Raw genomic sequence first — 15,719 nt, forward strand, 5'->3', positions numbered from 1 at the left:
GTCCATTCTCCCTGATAGTAGGTCCTTCCTATATGACCGCCCCATCCGTATTGACTGGCGTCTGTGGTAACCGCAACACCGGGATTGAGTATCCATGGAACTCCCTCTCTTAGGTTTTCCGGTGTGGTCCACCAGGTTAAGGATCTTTTCACTGATGGAGATACCATCATCTTCCTGTCTAGGGAACTCTTTCCTGTTCCAAGATCCCAAGACCTCTCTCTAACTCCCGCGAGTGGAATTGGCTCCATTTCACACAGGGTATGCATGCTGTTAAAGCCCAGTATCCTCATTGCCTCTCTTATGGAGGGGGTACTTCTTCTGAATTGTTGTATGTGCCTGATCACGGCCTCCTGTCTGTCTTCTGGTAAGAAAGATGTTCTTAGTTTGGAGTCTATTACCCCCAAAAATTTCATTCTGGAATCTGGGACCAAGCAGGATTTTTTCCAATTCACGATCGACCCCAGATCCTGCAGGATGGAAAGGGTGAAGCTGCAGTCTATTCTGAGGAGCTTCTCTGATTTTGCCATTATCAGAAAGTTGTCCAGATATGGTACTATGGTCACATTCTGGTTTCTTAGATAGACCACAACATCTGACATCAGTTTGGTAAATATCCTGGGCGCCGAAGCAAGCCCGAAAGGGAGACATTTGAACTGGAAGTGATGTAATATCCCCTTGTTCATTAGGGCAAATCTCAGGAATTTTTGGTAGGAAGAGTGTATCGGGACATGATAGTATGCATTGCTTAGGTCTAAGGTGCACATCACCATGTCCTTGTCTATAAGAGGCGTTGTGGACTTTATAGATTCCATCCTGAATCTTTTGTACCGGACCCATTTGTTTAGTGGTTTTAAATTTATGATCGTCCGGGAGTCCCCTGACTGTTTCTTTATTGAAAACAAATGGGGGTAATGGCCTTTGCCTCTTTCTGAGAGGGGAACTGGAATTATCGCATCTAACTCTCAACTCCTGGATGTTTGTCCACATAGAGGAGTCTGAGAGCAGACAGGGTCGGGTTACCACAAATCTTTCTGGGGGACTGCTGGAGAACTCTAGTTTGTATCCCTGAGAAATCATCTGCAGAATCCACGGATTTTGGGATACTTTCTGCCAACCCCCTAGAAATTTTTGTAACCGACCACCTACCCTGATGTCATTTATTTGGCTTTGCTGTACCTGCACTTGGGAAGATGGAGTCTCTACCCTTTCCACCCTTGGGATAAGACCACCTCTCAGTCTTCCCCTTTCCCCCTGTAGTCTGTCCTCTGACTAGGTCGGGATCTACGAAAGGGCTGGTACTTTTGTATTTTCCTCAGGGAACCCTTTCTTTTTATCTGAGGATTTTTCTAATATGTCATCTAGAATAGGCTCAAATACTTTATTCCCTGAGAATGGGATTCCGCACAATTTATTTTTTGACTGGATATCCCCCGACCAGGTTTAGCCAGATTGCTCTTCTGGCCGCGTTGGACAAAGATTCGCTTCTGGCAGCGAAGCGTACAGATTCAGCAGAAGCGTCTGCCATAAAGCCTGTTGCAAGTTTAAGCAACGGCAGGGATTTGAGAATAACATCTCTGGAAGTCTTAGCTTTGAGATGTTCCTCCAAATCGTCAATCCATAGATGCATTGACCGGGCTACCGATGTTGGAGCTATATTGGCCCGTATTATTGCTGCGGAGGACTCCCAAGTTCTCCTGAGCAGACCATCTGCTTTGCGATTCATAGGATCCTTCAATGCGGAGGAGTCCTCAAATGGGATTGAGGTCTTCGCCACTTTTGCTAGCAGAACATCAATCTTGGGAACTTCATCCCACACTTTAATGTCCTCTGGATTATAGGGCAAACGGTGTCTAAAATCCCTGGGTACCACTAGTCTCTTCTCCGCTTCTTGCCATTCTTCCAGGATCATGGAACGGATGTTGTTAACGGGGAAAACCTTTGTGACTTGGGTATGTAATCCGCCAAACATCTAGTCCTGGATCGAGGTCTCCTCTGGCGAGTCCTGTAACTGCATAGTGTTACGAACAGCATGAAGAAGCTCATCTGTATCTGCTGCAGAGAAGAGATATCTCTTCCCTCTGCCCAATGATCCATCTTTCCTCCTGGTCAGAATCTTCCGAAACCTCTCCCTCAGAATAGGGGCTAGACTCCCTCGGCCTCTTCCGTGAGGCCTGCGGTTCTGACTGACTTGTTTGGGGAAGATTCAAGCTTGAGATGGATGCCTGAACCTCCTGCCGAATCATTGTCCTCATACTGGATAGTAACGCCGTTTGTTCATCACCCACAATCTTGGATGTGCATGATTTGCACAATGGTTTCCGCCAATTTTCCGGAAACTTAGTGGCACATATTGGGCATTTATTTTCCCCGGATTTTTTCCTTTCGGATGTGGGAATGGGAGGCTCAGCCTAAGATAGATAGAGATATATATGGAATACATCGGTAGGGAAGCAAGGGGAGGGGTGAGCTTTGTGGTATGGCTTTAACATAGCCCACTCACATGCCCCTGAAGCTGGTCAGTCCCCTCAGGTCTAGCTGTCTCCTTCATAGTGAGGACAATCCTAGCCGTATAGCCGAGTGCTCCTTTGTCAGGATAGCCGGCGGCATACAGACCCCCTTAGTGAGTTTATATAGGATTTACCTGGTTGATCCTGCCCTCCTTACCGCCGCTGCGGTGACCGCGCTGTACCCCTCACCGAGGCCGACACCATCGCCCACACAGGCCGCGATTGGAAGAGACGCGGCCGGAAGTGACGCGGCCGCTGGACCCGGAAGTGACCGCTTGGAATCGGTCTCTGGAGAAACTGCGGCCACACACTGGAGCTGATCGTGCACTGAGCGGCCATCGCCCTGACTCCCCAGCAGACAGGCGCCTGGACCGAGAGCCCCCTATACGGAGGAAGCGGACCCGACCCCAGGAGCAGCGCTACACTAGGGAGGCTAAGGGACCCCCCATCGCAGGTATCAGCCGCAGAATTCTTGCGGTAGGGAAAGGCTGGGCCCCCCGATCCCCCCATCTGCACAGCACCGTCGGAGAATTCGCTTGCCGTTCCTATCCGCAGTGGGACAGGAAAAACACTGGTGGGTGGCGTGGGGAGGGTCCTTTTAACGGCTTGTTGTTCCTGTCCCACTGAGGGTAAGAAGGACGTCCTCCAATGGTGCTGTCAGGTGGTGAACTGGAAAATAAAAAATCATTTTTCTTTCCTCAAAATAATGTTTTAGCAAGCTATTTTTTTATTTTCACAAGGGTAACAGGAGAAATTGGACCCCAATAGTTGTTGCCCAGTTTAACCTGAGTATGCTGGTACCCCATATGTGGGGGTAAACCACTGTTTGGGCGCACGTCGGGGCTCGGAAGGGAGGGAGCACCATTTGACTTTTTGAACGCAAGATTGGCTGGAAACAATGGTGGCGCCATGTTGCGTTTGGAGACCACTGATGTGCCTAAACAGTGGAAACCCTCCAATTATAACACCAACACACCCCTAACCCTAATCCCAATTCTAGCCATAACCCTAATCACAACCCTATCCCCAACACACCCCTAACCACAACCACAAGCCTAATCTTAACCTTATTTCCAACCCTAGCCCTAATTCCATTCCTAAGGCTATGTGCCCACGTTGCGGATTCGGGTGAGAGTTTTCTGCACCATTTTTGAAAAATCCGCAGGTAAAAAAGGCACTGCGGTTTACCTGCGGATTTACTGCACATTTCCAGTGTTTTTTGTGCGGATTTCACCTGCGGATTCCTATTGAGGAACAGGTGTAAAACACGGCGGAATCTGCACAAAGAATTGACACGGTGCGGAAAATACAACGCAGTGTTTCCGCGTGGTATTTTCTGCACCATGGGCACAGCGGATTTGGTTTTCTATAGGTTTACATGGTACTGTAAACCTGTTTGAAAACTGCTACGAATCCGCAGTGGCCAATCCGCTGCGGATCCACAGCCAAATCTGCACAGTGTGCACATAGCCTAATTCTAAGGGTTTGTGCACACGCTGCAGAAAACGCTGCGGATTCGCAGCAGTTTCCCATGAGTTTACAGTTCAATGTAAACCTATGGGAAACAAAAAACCCTGTGCACACTTTTTTTTGCGGATTCCACAGCGGTTTAATAACTGCTCCAATAGAAAACTGCAGTGAAATCCGCAGAGGACCAGAATACGTCTGTACATAGCCTAACCCCAATTCTAACCCTAGCCCTAAGCCTAGTGGAAAAATAAAAGTAAATATATTTTCTTTATTTTATTATTGTCCCTACCTATGGGAGTGATAAGGGGGGGTTCACTTAAAAAAAAATAGTATCACTGTGAAAACCAATTTGGAAGATGGCGGCACCCATGGAGAAGACGGACAGACATTGGGAGGCTTGGCAAGTATGAGGGGGTGGGGTGGGGCGGACAGGAGGACGGAGGGGAGTGGACCACAGAACTGAGGACTGGGGAGGAGATCTGTGGCGGGGGGCAAATCAGGGCTTCCAGCCATGTCGATGATATTGCAGCATCGACCATGGCTGGATTGTAATATTTCACCACTTTTCATAGGTGAAATATTACATATTGCTGATTGGCTGTTCAAAGTGAAACAGCCAATCAGAGCGATCGTAGCCATGGGGTGAGGGGCGAAGCCCCCCCACCCCTGGGCTGAGGTACCACTCCCCCTGTCCCTGCAGATTGGGTGAAATTGGAGTTAACCCCTTTCACCCGATCTGCAGGGATGCGATCCCTCCATGACGCCACATAGGCGTCACAGGTCAGATTGGCACCAACTTTCATGATGCCTACGTGGTGTCACAGGTCGGGATGGGGTTAAGGGTTAACAGATCTTGTTGAACAAACCTTTGCTTTTCTCTGCACACCACTACAGGCACCCTGGCATGGAAATCAGCTTCAAAGTCTGTGAATAAATCTGAAATAGAAGCACCAAGATTAAAACAGTCAGTAAATTAGGAGCCAGTGGATGCTATCCAGCACGTCCAGCAGAATAATATACCAGCACATGAACTAAGAACGGTATAATCTTACCGCTTTGCTTCAGGCTTTCCTGAACCAATAGAAGAACGTCAGGTTGATTCATCTAGAAGTAACAAAAGAACATTTAGGGTATGTGCGCACACTGCATGTTTGCTGTTGTAAAAATCTATGCATATTCTTCCTCTTGGCAGAAAACGCAGTTGAAAATCCATGCGGATTTGATGAGTTTATGGGGATTTTTTAATGCAGATTTGTATGCATTTTTGTAAGCTAAATAAAGATATATTGAGAAAAAAAAAAAGAATTGTGATGTAATTTCCTAGCCCAACCTCTTTTACATTATCCATTGAAGGTCATAATATATCATTACATACAACGTTCAAACAATGTTTACACACAAAACAAGTATACACACATACATATGTAATTCCAAGCCCGAGGTTTAGTAATGAACATGCGTCAACCAGATACCCTCAATAAAGGGAACCAGTCACTCCCCCCCCCCCAACCAGGCGTTTGTAACTAAGGCTAATTTCACACTAGCGTTTATCCGTCACAATCCGTCATTTTGGGCAAAAAACGGATCCTGCAAATGTGCCTGCAGGATGCGTTTTTTTGCCCATAGACTTGTATTAGCGACGTTGCGTCTGTCGTGCAACGGATCAGTCGTGTTTTGGCGGACCAGTGGCACGAAAAAAAAAAAACCGTTCAAGTGCACGTTTTATTGTCTGTCGCGCCCGCTATTTTCTACAGCGCATGCGTGGCCGAAACTCCACTCCGCCCCCTCCTCCCCGAACATCAGAATGGGCAGCGTATGCGTTGAACTGCATCCACTGCCCACGTCGTGCACAAATTTCACAACGTGCATCGGTACGTTGGCCCGACGCATAGCGACGGACCCGTACCGACGCAAGTGTGAAAGTAGCCTAAAAGCCACCTTATGCAGCACTAATGCTGCATTCTGACAAGGTAGCTCTTAGTTCTTGGTGCTGTAACTGCAGAAATGATCGATTTTTGCAATTTGTTCAAAATACCTTGAAGCAGTCCTGTGGGCAGGTTTCCCCCCCCCCCCCCCAATGCAGATGCAGCACCGCCGTCACTCATGCCCCCTCGGCGCCGCCTCCTCAGCGTTGTTTTCAACTGTCCCGGCGCCTGCGCTGTTATCTTATGCCTTAGACATGCGCAGTTAGTGCTGCCTGTCTTGTGACATCAATTGATGTCTTGCTGACTGCGCGGCAGCGCTGCCTGAGATTCCGCCCTGCAGTGTGAATAAATCAGGACACTGCAGGGTGGGATCTCGGGCAGCGCGGACTGCGCATGCCCAAGGCATAAGATAACAGCGCAGGCACCGGGACAGTTGAAGACAATGCTGAGGAGGTGGCGCCAAGCGGGCATAAGTGACGGCGGTGCTGCGTCTGCATTAGGGGGGGAAAGACCTGCCCCCAGGACCGTTTCAAGGTATTTTGGACAAATTGCAAAAATCGATTATTTCTGCAGTTACAGCACCAAGAACTAAAAGCCACCTTGTCAGAATGCAGCATTAGCGCTGCACAAGGTGGCCCTTTTAGTTACAAACGCCTGGGGAGGGGGGGGGGTGCGGGGGTGACAGGTTCCCTTTAATAAAATGGTAAATAAGAGTTGAAGACACACAAAATCTGTGGGAAACGCAGTATCTGTTTTAAATTTTCAAAAACTTTATAAGGGCATGTTCCCATGGTCAGTAAACGCTGTGGGTTGGACGCTGCGAACAGCATAGTGGATGGAATTTGAAGAACTCCCATCTCCACTATAAATGCACCGGCACCCGCTGCTTCCCTGTGGAGATGAACATGAGGCGTGTCTTTCCAGACTGCAGCATTTCAATTTATCTTGGACACTCAGACTCTGCAAGATTAACGTCCCCATACAATGTATTGAGTGCGGTGATTTCGCACGGTTCAATGAACACATATGGAATCACCTGCATTCAAAAGCCGGCAGCACTTGGACAGAGTGGACATGTGCGGTGTCCAAAGCACTGGCGATTTTTGACTGTGGGAACATACCCTAATGAAAAAAAATAAAAATATTGCGTGGGCTCCAGTGTAATTCTCTTAACCAGCAGAGGGGAAGCTGTTGGCTGAGGTTAATATTCTGGGAAGGAGCCAATAGCCATAAAGGTTCCCAGGCTATTAATATCAGCTCACAGATGTTTGCTTAGTCTTTACTGACTGGGGAACCCTAGAAGAGGAGAAAAAAAAAAAAATAAATAAATAAAATGTTGACATGGGGTCCCCCTATAAAAAAAAAAAAAAAAAAATAACAAATTAAACCAGCAAAGGCTAGACAGACAGCTGCAGGCTGATATAAATAGCCTGGAAAGGGGCTATGGATATTGGCATCCCCCAAGCTAAAAACATCAGCTCTCAGCCGCCCCAAAAATGGCATGTCTTCTAAATGCGCCAATTCTGGCACTTGGCCACGCTCTTCCCACTTGCCCTGTATTTGTGGAGTTGATGTCACCTTTGTATTGTCAGGTGACATCAAGCCCACGGATTAGTAATTGAGAAGCGTCTATAAGACACGTATCCATTACTAATCCTATAGTTGTATGGTAAATAAAGACATGGCCAGAATTCCTTTATTAATCTTAATTATTCATACTTACTGCATCACCTAATCCGACTCCCTCTATCTTCTGCAAAAAAAAAATAAAATAATATACTCCCTCTCAGCCACAGTACATTTAATGACGAGTGTCACGACAATCTCCCGTTTAGAAAAGTCACATCGGATAATGTGACCACTCCACTCTGCTTCAAGTGACAGTACGAACTCTGGTGAATTCTCTCACAGCGGCGTAGTGATACTCTGTGGGAGGATCACCTCCTGTCAGTGTATCAAGCTGGGTAGAGCGGTCACATCTCCTGATATAACTGTTCTACACAAGATAGCCGTGGGACACTATTAAATGGACTGCGGCGGAAATGTAAATATATGATGGTTTATTTTATTTTTGTTGCCGAAGTAGCGTGCGTTGGGGAATTAGGAGTTTGCTATGAATGTTGCATGTGATTATGTAAATTTTTTTTTTCCTACACACTTGAACACAGTCGCCAGATGATGGGACTACTGTCCCATCATCGGCTCATGCGGTCACTGTTATACGTGACAGCAGACATAGCCGGATGGGAGTATTAGTCCCATCAGACGATGCTGGGCCACACACACACACACACACACACACACACACACTTCCTCCTTCCTGTCTGCAGCATTTTTGGCACAAAAATCTGCAAACCTGTTTACAGCTGCGATTTTGCTGCGGATGTGACTGACTCAATGGAAGTCAGTGGGTGCAGAAACGCTGCAGTGCTACAAAAAGAATTGACATGCTGCGGAAAATAAAGTGCTACAAATCCACGCGGAATTTTCTGCAGCACATGCACACCAATTCTGGATTCCCATTGATTAACATTGCTTGGGCAATACATTGCGGATATGGCGCAATTCTGTGTGGAAGAAAACAAAAAACAAAACCCACTGCGGATCTGCAACGTGTGCACATAGCCTTATATGATAAATCCTTCTCTGCCTCAATTCTCTAGGACAGAAGAAAGTCATTGTAAGATATTACAATTATCAAAACTCAGGTAACTTACAGAGTCAGGAAACTGAATGTCTATGTTCAGATCAGAATTTCTGAAACCCAGCCTGCTGCAAGAGGATCCATAGAGCCTCAAAGAACATCCTAAGAAAGAGCACACAGATTAGGCCCTGTGCACACCCATCTAGTATACAGCTGCAGGTTGTAGGAGGTCTCTTGCTCATACAGTGGTTGCACAATTAGATGACCTCATTCTGGTGACAATGAATGGTTTGAGCCTCACAGTAGCTCAAGTACAAGTCAACCCTTTAGACAAAGTGAGTAATAACACCCACACGAAAAAGCCAGTCTAAGGGGGCATTTACACTGCAAGATAGTTGTGAATGAGTTGGTAAGAATGTAATCAGTCGTATTGTGTAATATAGACCCCAAAAACAGCATTTTTGGTTGCTTACCATAAAATCTGTTTCTCGGAGCCTTCATTGGGGGACAGGAACCAAGAGGTGTATGCTGCCACTAGGAGGCTGGCACTGCACAAAAAAAGAAAGTTAGCTCCTCCTCTGCAGTGAACACCCCACCGACTGTCATTATGAACTTCAGTTAGTGAGAAAGCAGTAGGAGAAAAAAAAACAAGGTTGAAACAACCACAAACTGTAAAAACATGAGAACAGTCAGAACACAGAATTATGGAAACTGAATTATATGGGAGGGTGCTGTGTCCCACAGAAAAGGCTCCGAGAAACAGATTTTACAGTAAGCAACCAAAAATTCTGTTTTCTCTATCGCCTCATTGGGGAACACAGGAACCATGGGATGTCCCAAAGCTGTCCCTGGGAAGGGAGAAAAAACAAAAAAAAACACCTTCCATCAGGTCAGAGGACTCACCACCACTGCCGCCTGCAAGAGCCTTCTGCCCAGGCTGGCGTCCGCCAAAGCGTAGGTATGGACCTTGTAAAATGTGGCCAACGTGTGGATGGAGGACCAGGTTGCCGCTTTGCAAAGCTGTAGGGCGGAAGCCCTGTGGTGCACCGCCCAGGAGGCGCCGACTGCCCGGGTAGAGTGAACCTTAATCCCAGGAGGGGGCACTCTGTTCTTGACCCAGTAAGCCTCCAAAACTGCTGTTCTGATCCAGCGAGCAATAGTCGCCTTGGAAGCCGGCAGGCCTCTACGCATGCCATCAGGAATGACGAAAATCGAATCAGTCTTCCAAAAAGAGGCTGTTCTAGCCAGGTAGATCCTCATCATCCTGACGAGGTCTAGGTTGTTCAACGATCACTCCAGAGGATGAGTCGGAGCTGCACAAAAAGGTAGGACCATGTCCTCGTTGATGTGGAAGTTGGATACCACCTTGGAAGAAAAGGTGGCGGAGGCCTCAGGACCACCTTGTCCTCGTGGATAATTAGGAAAGGAGGTTGTTGACAAGACAGGGCTGCCAACTCTGAAACACGCCAGATAGAGGTGATGGCCACAAGAAAGGCCACCTTCCAGGAAAGAAATGACAGGGAAACCTCCCTGAGAGGTTTGAAAGGGGAACCCCCTCAGAACCTCCAGAACAAGATTAAGATCCCATGAATCTACGGGAGCCCTGTAGGGAGGAATAGCATGGGCTACTCGGAAGGTCTTGACTTGTGGCTGGGACGATAATGTCTTCTGGAAGATGGAGAGAGCAGAAACCTGGCCCTTTAGGGAACCAAGGGCAAGACCTGCATCCAGACCTGCCTGACGGAAGGCCAAAATATAGGGAAGAGAAAAGGACATAGGTGGAACATGGTTGGACTCACACCAACGAAAGTAAGCCTTCCAGGTATGATAGATCATGGAAGACGAAGGCTTCCTAGCCTGAATCACCCGATCTAAAAGGTCAGACACTCTTAGAACTGCGGTCTCAGCCACGCCGTCAAACTGAGTGACCGAGAATTCGGGTGGCAGATCGGACCCCGAGACAGCAGATCGGGTCTGTCTGGAAGCCGCCAGGGAGCGTCTGCGAGAAGATTGACGATGTCCGCAAACCAAGATCTCCTGGGCCAATCTGGGGCGATCAGAATGACCGCCACCCCCTCCGCCTTGATCTTTCTTAACAGCTTGGGAAGCAAGGGCAGAGGTGGAAACAGATATGGGAGTACGAACTGCAACCAAGGAATGGCCAGAGCGTCGACACCCACTGCGAGAGGATCCTTCCTGTTTATTCGGGACGCCGTGAGGTCCACATCCGGAGTCCCCCATCGAAGACAAATCTGACGGAAGACTGCCTGATGCAAGGACCATTCCCCTGCTGAGAGGCCCAGGCGGCTGAGGAAGTTGGCGGCCCAATTAACCACGCCAGGGATATGCACCGTGGATATCACCGGGACCATTGCTTCTGCCCAAAGGAGGATCTTGGATACCTCGGCCAAGGCCAGAGCTCCGAATCCCCTCCCTGGTGGTTCACATATGCCACCGCTGTGGCACGGTCCATCTGGATTCAAAATTGGCAGACCCCTGAGAATCCTTTCCCAGTGAAGAAGAGACAGAAAGATGGCCCCAATCGAGGACATTGATCGGCAGAGAAGACTCCTGCGCCGACCAACGACCCTGAAATGTCAGGTGATAAAACAGCACCCCAGCCGAGAAGGCTGGCGTCAGTCGTCACCACCTGCCAGTGAACTGGAAGGAAGGACCTTCCCTGGGAGATGAGGTGACGTCAGCCACCAATTGAGGGACCATTTGACCCGGGGCAAAAGCCGAATCGGGCGATCCAGGGATGAGACAGACCTGTCCCACTGTGAGAGAATAGTCTGCTGAAGAGGTCTTGAGTGAAATTGGGCAAAGGGAATTGCTTCCAATGTTGCAACAATGCTCCTTACAACCTTCATTGCCGATCAGAAGGAGGAAAGCTGAGGACCCTGGAGCAAGTGAACTTCCCGACGAAGGATGACCTCTTGTCTTCGTGAGGGAAGACTCTAGTCTGATGAGTGTCAAAGTGCATGCCCAGAAATACGAGGCGAAGAGAAGGAACAAGACAGGACTTTTCCTGTTGACAAGCCACCCGAAATGGGCTAGATTGTGTCGAGGACGATGGACAGACTTTCGTGAGCCTGAGAAAAGGATGGAACCTTGATGAGGATGTCGTCGAGGTGCAGAAAAAGTACCAGGTCCCTTACCCTCAAGATGGCCATCAGCGCTGCCATGATCTTAGATCTCGCAACCACTCCCAGGGTTTTCACGAACGGCAGGGCGACGAACTGAAAATGCTCCTGATGTACTGCACAACGCAGGAATCAGTGATGTCCTGGAAATATCGGGACATGGAGATAGGCGTCCTGGATGTCTATGGAGCACAGAAATTCCTGAGCCTCCATGGAAGCGATTACTGAATGAAGGGATTCAATCCTGAAGTGTCTCAGATGAACCCTCTTGTTTAGCAATTTGAGATCCAGAATGGGACGAACCTTGCCGTCTTCGGTACCACAAAAGGATTCGAATAGAATCCTGTGAACCGTTCTCTCTCTCTGGGACGGGAACGATTAACCTGGATTTGAGGAGGGAAGCGATGGCTGTAAAGAAACCTGGGACTAAAGTGGGGTCTCTTGGAGGTCGGGATTCGAAGAAACGATCCCAGGGCTGTGAAATGAACTCTATTTTGTATCCTGAGGATACAACTTCCCTGACCCATGTGTCCTCTACTGAGGAGATCCAGACGTCTCTGAAGAGAAGACGGCCGCCCAGCCCGGGAAGTGGGCTGGGGCTAGTCGCGAGTCATGCCAAGGTGGATCTTCCAATCCTAGACCTGAAGGATCTACCTTGGGGAGTAGTGGGAATGCCAGGAAGGATTGGGTCTGAAGGATACCTTCTTTTGACAGGCCAGTGGCCTCTGCTGTTGGGAAAAGGAATCCGATGCCGCAAAACGGCCGGAAAGACCGAAATTGCCGCCTAAGGGGAGGCAGGCAAGGTTTGGACTGGGGGAGAAGGGAACTTGTGCCTCCGGTGGCATCCTTAATAATTTGGTCCAACTTGGAACCGAAAAGACATGATCCTTGAAAAAGCAAGCTGGTAAGACTCTTTTATGACAAATCCGCCTGCCAGGCCTTGAGCCAAACAGCGCGACGTATGGCCACAACATTACTGGACGCTTGAGCAGCACAAGACGTGGCATCCAGGGAAGCGGAAACCAAATATTCCCCAGCGTAAGAAATCTGGGTGGAAAGATCCGCCAGCTGTTCTGGTGGAACTCCCGCCTGAATGCCCCGGAGTTGATTGGCCTATTCAGATACAGACTTCAAAACCCAGGTGGAAGCAAAGGCCGGGCATAGGGAAGACGTGGCCGCTTCGAAGGCAGACCGCGAAGGATTCAATGATCCTGTTGAAATCTTTCAGAGACGCCCCTCCAGACAGCGGGAGGACTGTTGGTGGAAAGTCTAGAAACTGGGGGATCTACAGAGGGGGAAGAAGTCCAGTTGGCGATGAGATCCGGAGGAAAAGGATATAAGACGCCAAGGTGCTTTCCTCTTTGAAAGCGGCTGGTCGGATTCTCTTTCCCTAGACAAGCTCATTGAATTCAGGATGAGAAGCGAAAACCTTGGGAGGTGGTTTAGACGGTCTAAACAAAACCACCTGATCTGCAGGTTCCATAGAGGAATCTGATGCCACAGCTCTGATTGATCGCTCCAATGAGACACTGAACCATATCCCTCATGCTAGTGATTTGGTTCGCGTCCAGCTCCTCTGAAGACGCATCAGAGAACATCTCTCCCGACTCAGGGGAGGAGGACATGGGAGAAGCAGCCGGCTGAGACGGACCAAGATGGAATGGGAAGAAGACTCAGACCGACGTTCCTGTCTGGATCTTTTGCAGCCTATAGTGGAAGGCTCAGAAGGAGCTTCCTGCGACCCGCTGGCTACTGCGGAGGTCTGCAGGGTTAACCGATCGAACACAGACACAAGGGTCTGGGACACCTGTGTTAAGTCCGCTACCGACTGAGAGGAAACCCAACCTGGGGTGGGGGCTTCACTCAAGAGGAGCAGCAGGGGGATCCTGGACGGTGGGCATAATGGGGTCGCTGCAGGCCTGACAGGGGAAAAGACTGACCTGAGGGAAGCTTGCACTTACAAGATGAACACAGTGTTTGACTAGGGCAGAGGAAGTAGAGGAAGGAGGACGAGAGCGACGTCCCTTAGAATTAGACATGATGAAACGGCCCCTAATAAATGCCAGAAGGTTAGGGGACAGGAGGGCAGAGGAGTGTCAGTCTGCAGTGCAAAGCTACTCACGGCAGACAAATCGGTGTCCTCTGCACGACTTGGAAGATGCTCCTCAGGGACGGCACTCAGGGGCACCCTTGTACCTGGAGCTCTTGTGGGCCTGGCAGAAAACGCTGGAAGATGGTGACCTCAAGGGGGACGAGGACGCCAGGATTAGTGCTCTTGGGATGGGCGGAGTAAGGCGTTCGTGGCCCCCGAAATGCTTCCTGCAGCAGTGCAGGGAGCAGTGGGTGGAGCTAAACCGCCTGTGGAACACCAAGATGGCGGCGGTGGGCGGGCTATGGCAGATGGGCGGGAGAAAAACCCACCAGAAAGAAAAGGAAGTGGGCGGAGTCACGGCACAGGAAGTAGGCCCGGGCAGAAGCCGGGGCCTAAATTAGAGGCCGTTGACCGGTGGAGAAAACCGCAGCGCTGGAGAAGTGCGGGAAAATGAGGAGTGCGGGCGCAGCCACCGGGGAAGGAATAAGCACGGCTGCCTGCAAAGGCCGCCTCGCGGATACAGCGACGATCCCTGCCCGGTGCGGTTGCCTGCAATCAACAAGGAGCCAGGTATTCTGGGAAAAAAAAACCTCACCCCTTAATAAAATACAAAAATCCAGAGGAACCCCTTAATGCAAAGGCCGCTGCTGAAAAAGGGCTCCTACATCTGCGCCCCCTTTGAATGCCAATTCTGGGATGGGAAATACTCACCTCAAACATCCCACGCCGTTACTAACCTTGCCGTTACGAACCTTAAGAGGAATGAGACGTCCAGGGAGCTGTGAAGGATGTCCTCGTCTCTGCAACCGACAGGCTCTGGTGGGCGAGTGGGTGGGGGACAGAGGGTCTGGTCTTCTAAGCACGCTGTGTGCTAGGGATCTTGGTCCTGCTGTCGGATCTATGAGGATACAGGGTGGCAGTACACGCTGTACTCAGTCCGCATTGCGGGACTACAGTTGTGACTGTTCACACTGTATCCCTCCGGAAAACCTGAAAGTAAACGACGCACATTGAGGTAGATATGGGTCTAATGAAAGACCTGTGTCCACCTCCTACTGACACCAAACTAAACTGAAGTTCATAACGCCAGTCGGTGGGGTGTACACTGCAGAGGAGGAGCTAACTTTTTTTTTGTGCATAGTGTTAGCCTCCTAGTGGCAGCAGCATACACCCCATGGTTCCTGTGTCCCCCAATGAAGCGATAAGAGAAATATTACCTTGTGAGCATTCAGGTGAATTATGCTACAGGTACTAAGGATTAACCTTCAGGCAAAGTTCAGTGTACCTGACATCTACTTTACCTGGGAGTTTCTCTTTAATGACTGCTTCCATAGCGGACACCGTGGACAGTCTCTTAACCATGTCATCTTCATTTAAGCCGTGTTCCTGTACCACCTTGCTTATTGCAATACTAATGGCATGTATCTGAGGCTGCTTTGGTGGCGGCAGTGTTGTTAGCAATTCCTCTTCCCTTTTTTCCTATAGAAATTATAATTAATATGAATCACAAGGAATCGGACATGCTCTATAGCTTAGTCGTGTGATACAATTCATTCTGATATGGAACTAGTAGTAGGTTTGCAAAAGTTAAGAAAAAAAAAAAAGAAGTAGTGACTCACCTTTATATTTCTTCTGTGCCTCTTTTCTTTCATGTGTTTATGTGCAGAAGGTATTGAGTCAAGTAGGGCATCACAGAGCTTGCAAGTATAGACAGCGGTAGGATACCTTCGGGGATGCTTTGTGGGATAGAAAAAAAATATTTATATTTGTGTGCAAGTGTATTTTTTATTTTGGCTCAAACATGGATTAAAATATTACTACCATTATGTACAGATGACTTAAAATGAACACATTTTGTTGAGGACATTGTAGAAAATATGGAATGTTTCCACAACATATTGGTGAATTTAACCTTTTAACGATCAGAGGTAGTTTTGC

General features: G+C 48.8%; 1 protein-coding gene across 5 annotated transcripts in view; it reads right to left on the reverse strand.

The window, feature by feature from the left end:
* The window catches only part of TUT7 (terminal uridylyl transferase 7), a 119,830-nt gene that overhangs the window by 83,535 nt on the left and 20,576 nt on the right, over positions 1–15,719 (reverse strand). For 3 of the 5 annotated variants that reach the window (XM_069761962.1, XM_069761959.1, XM_069761965.1), the window contains exons 4-9: positions 15,401–15,517; positions 15,083–15,260; positions 8,620–8,708; positions 7,626–7,655; positions 5,030–5,081; positions 4,844–4,913 (exon numbers count right to left, since the gene is read on the reverse strand). In XM_069761962.1, the coding sequence (XP_069618063.1) occupies positions 4,844–4,913; positions 5,030–5,081; positions 7,626–7,655; positions 8,620–8,708; positions 15,083–15,260; positions 15,401–15,517 (536 nt within the window). The remainder of the gene's footprint in view (positions 1–4,843; positions 4,914–5,029; positions 5,082–7,625; positions 7,656–8,619; positions 8,709–15,082; positions 15,261–15,400; positions 15,518–15,719) is intronic. The other 2 variants (XM_069761971.1, XM_069761969.1) reach the window with 1 other exon arrangement.

The sequence above is a fragment of the Ranitomeya imitator genome, chromosome 1, assembly GCF_032444005.1.
Source record: "Ranitomeya imitator isolate aRanImi1 chromosome 1, aRanImi1.pri, whole genome shotgun sequence".
In the NCBI taxonomy this organism is placed as follows: domain Eukaryota; kingdom Metazoa; phylum Chordata; class Amphibia; order Anura; family Dendrobatidae; genus Ranitomeya; species Ranitomeya imitator.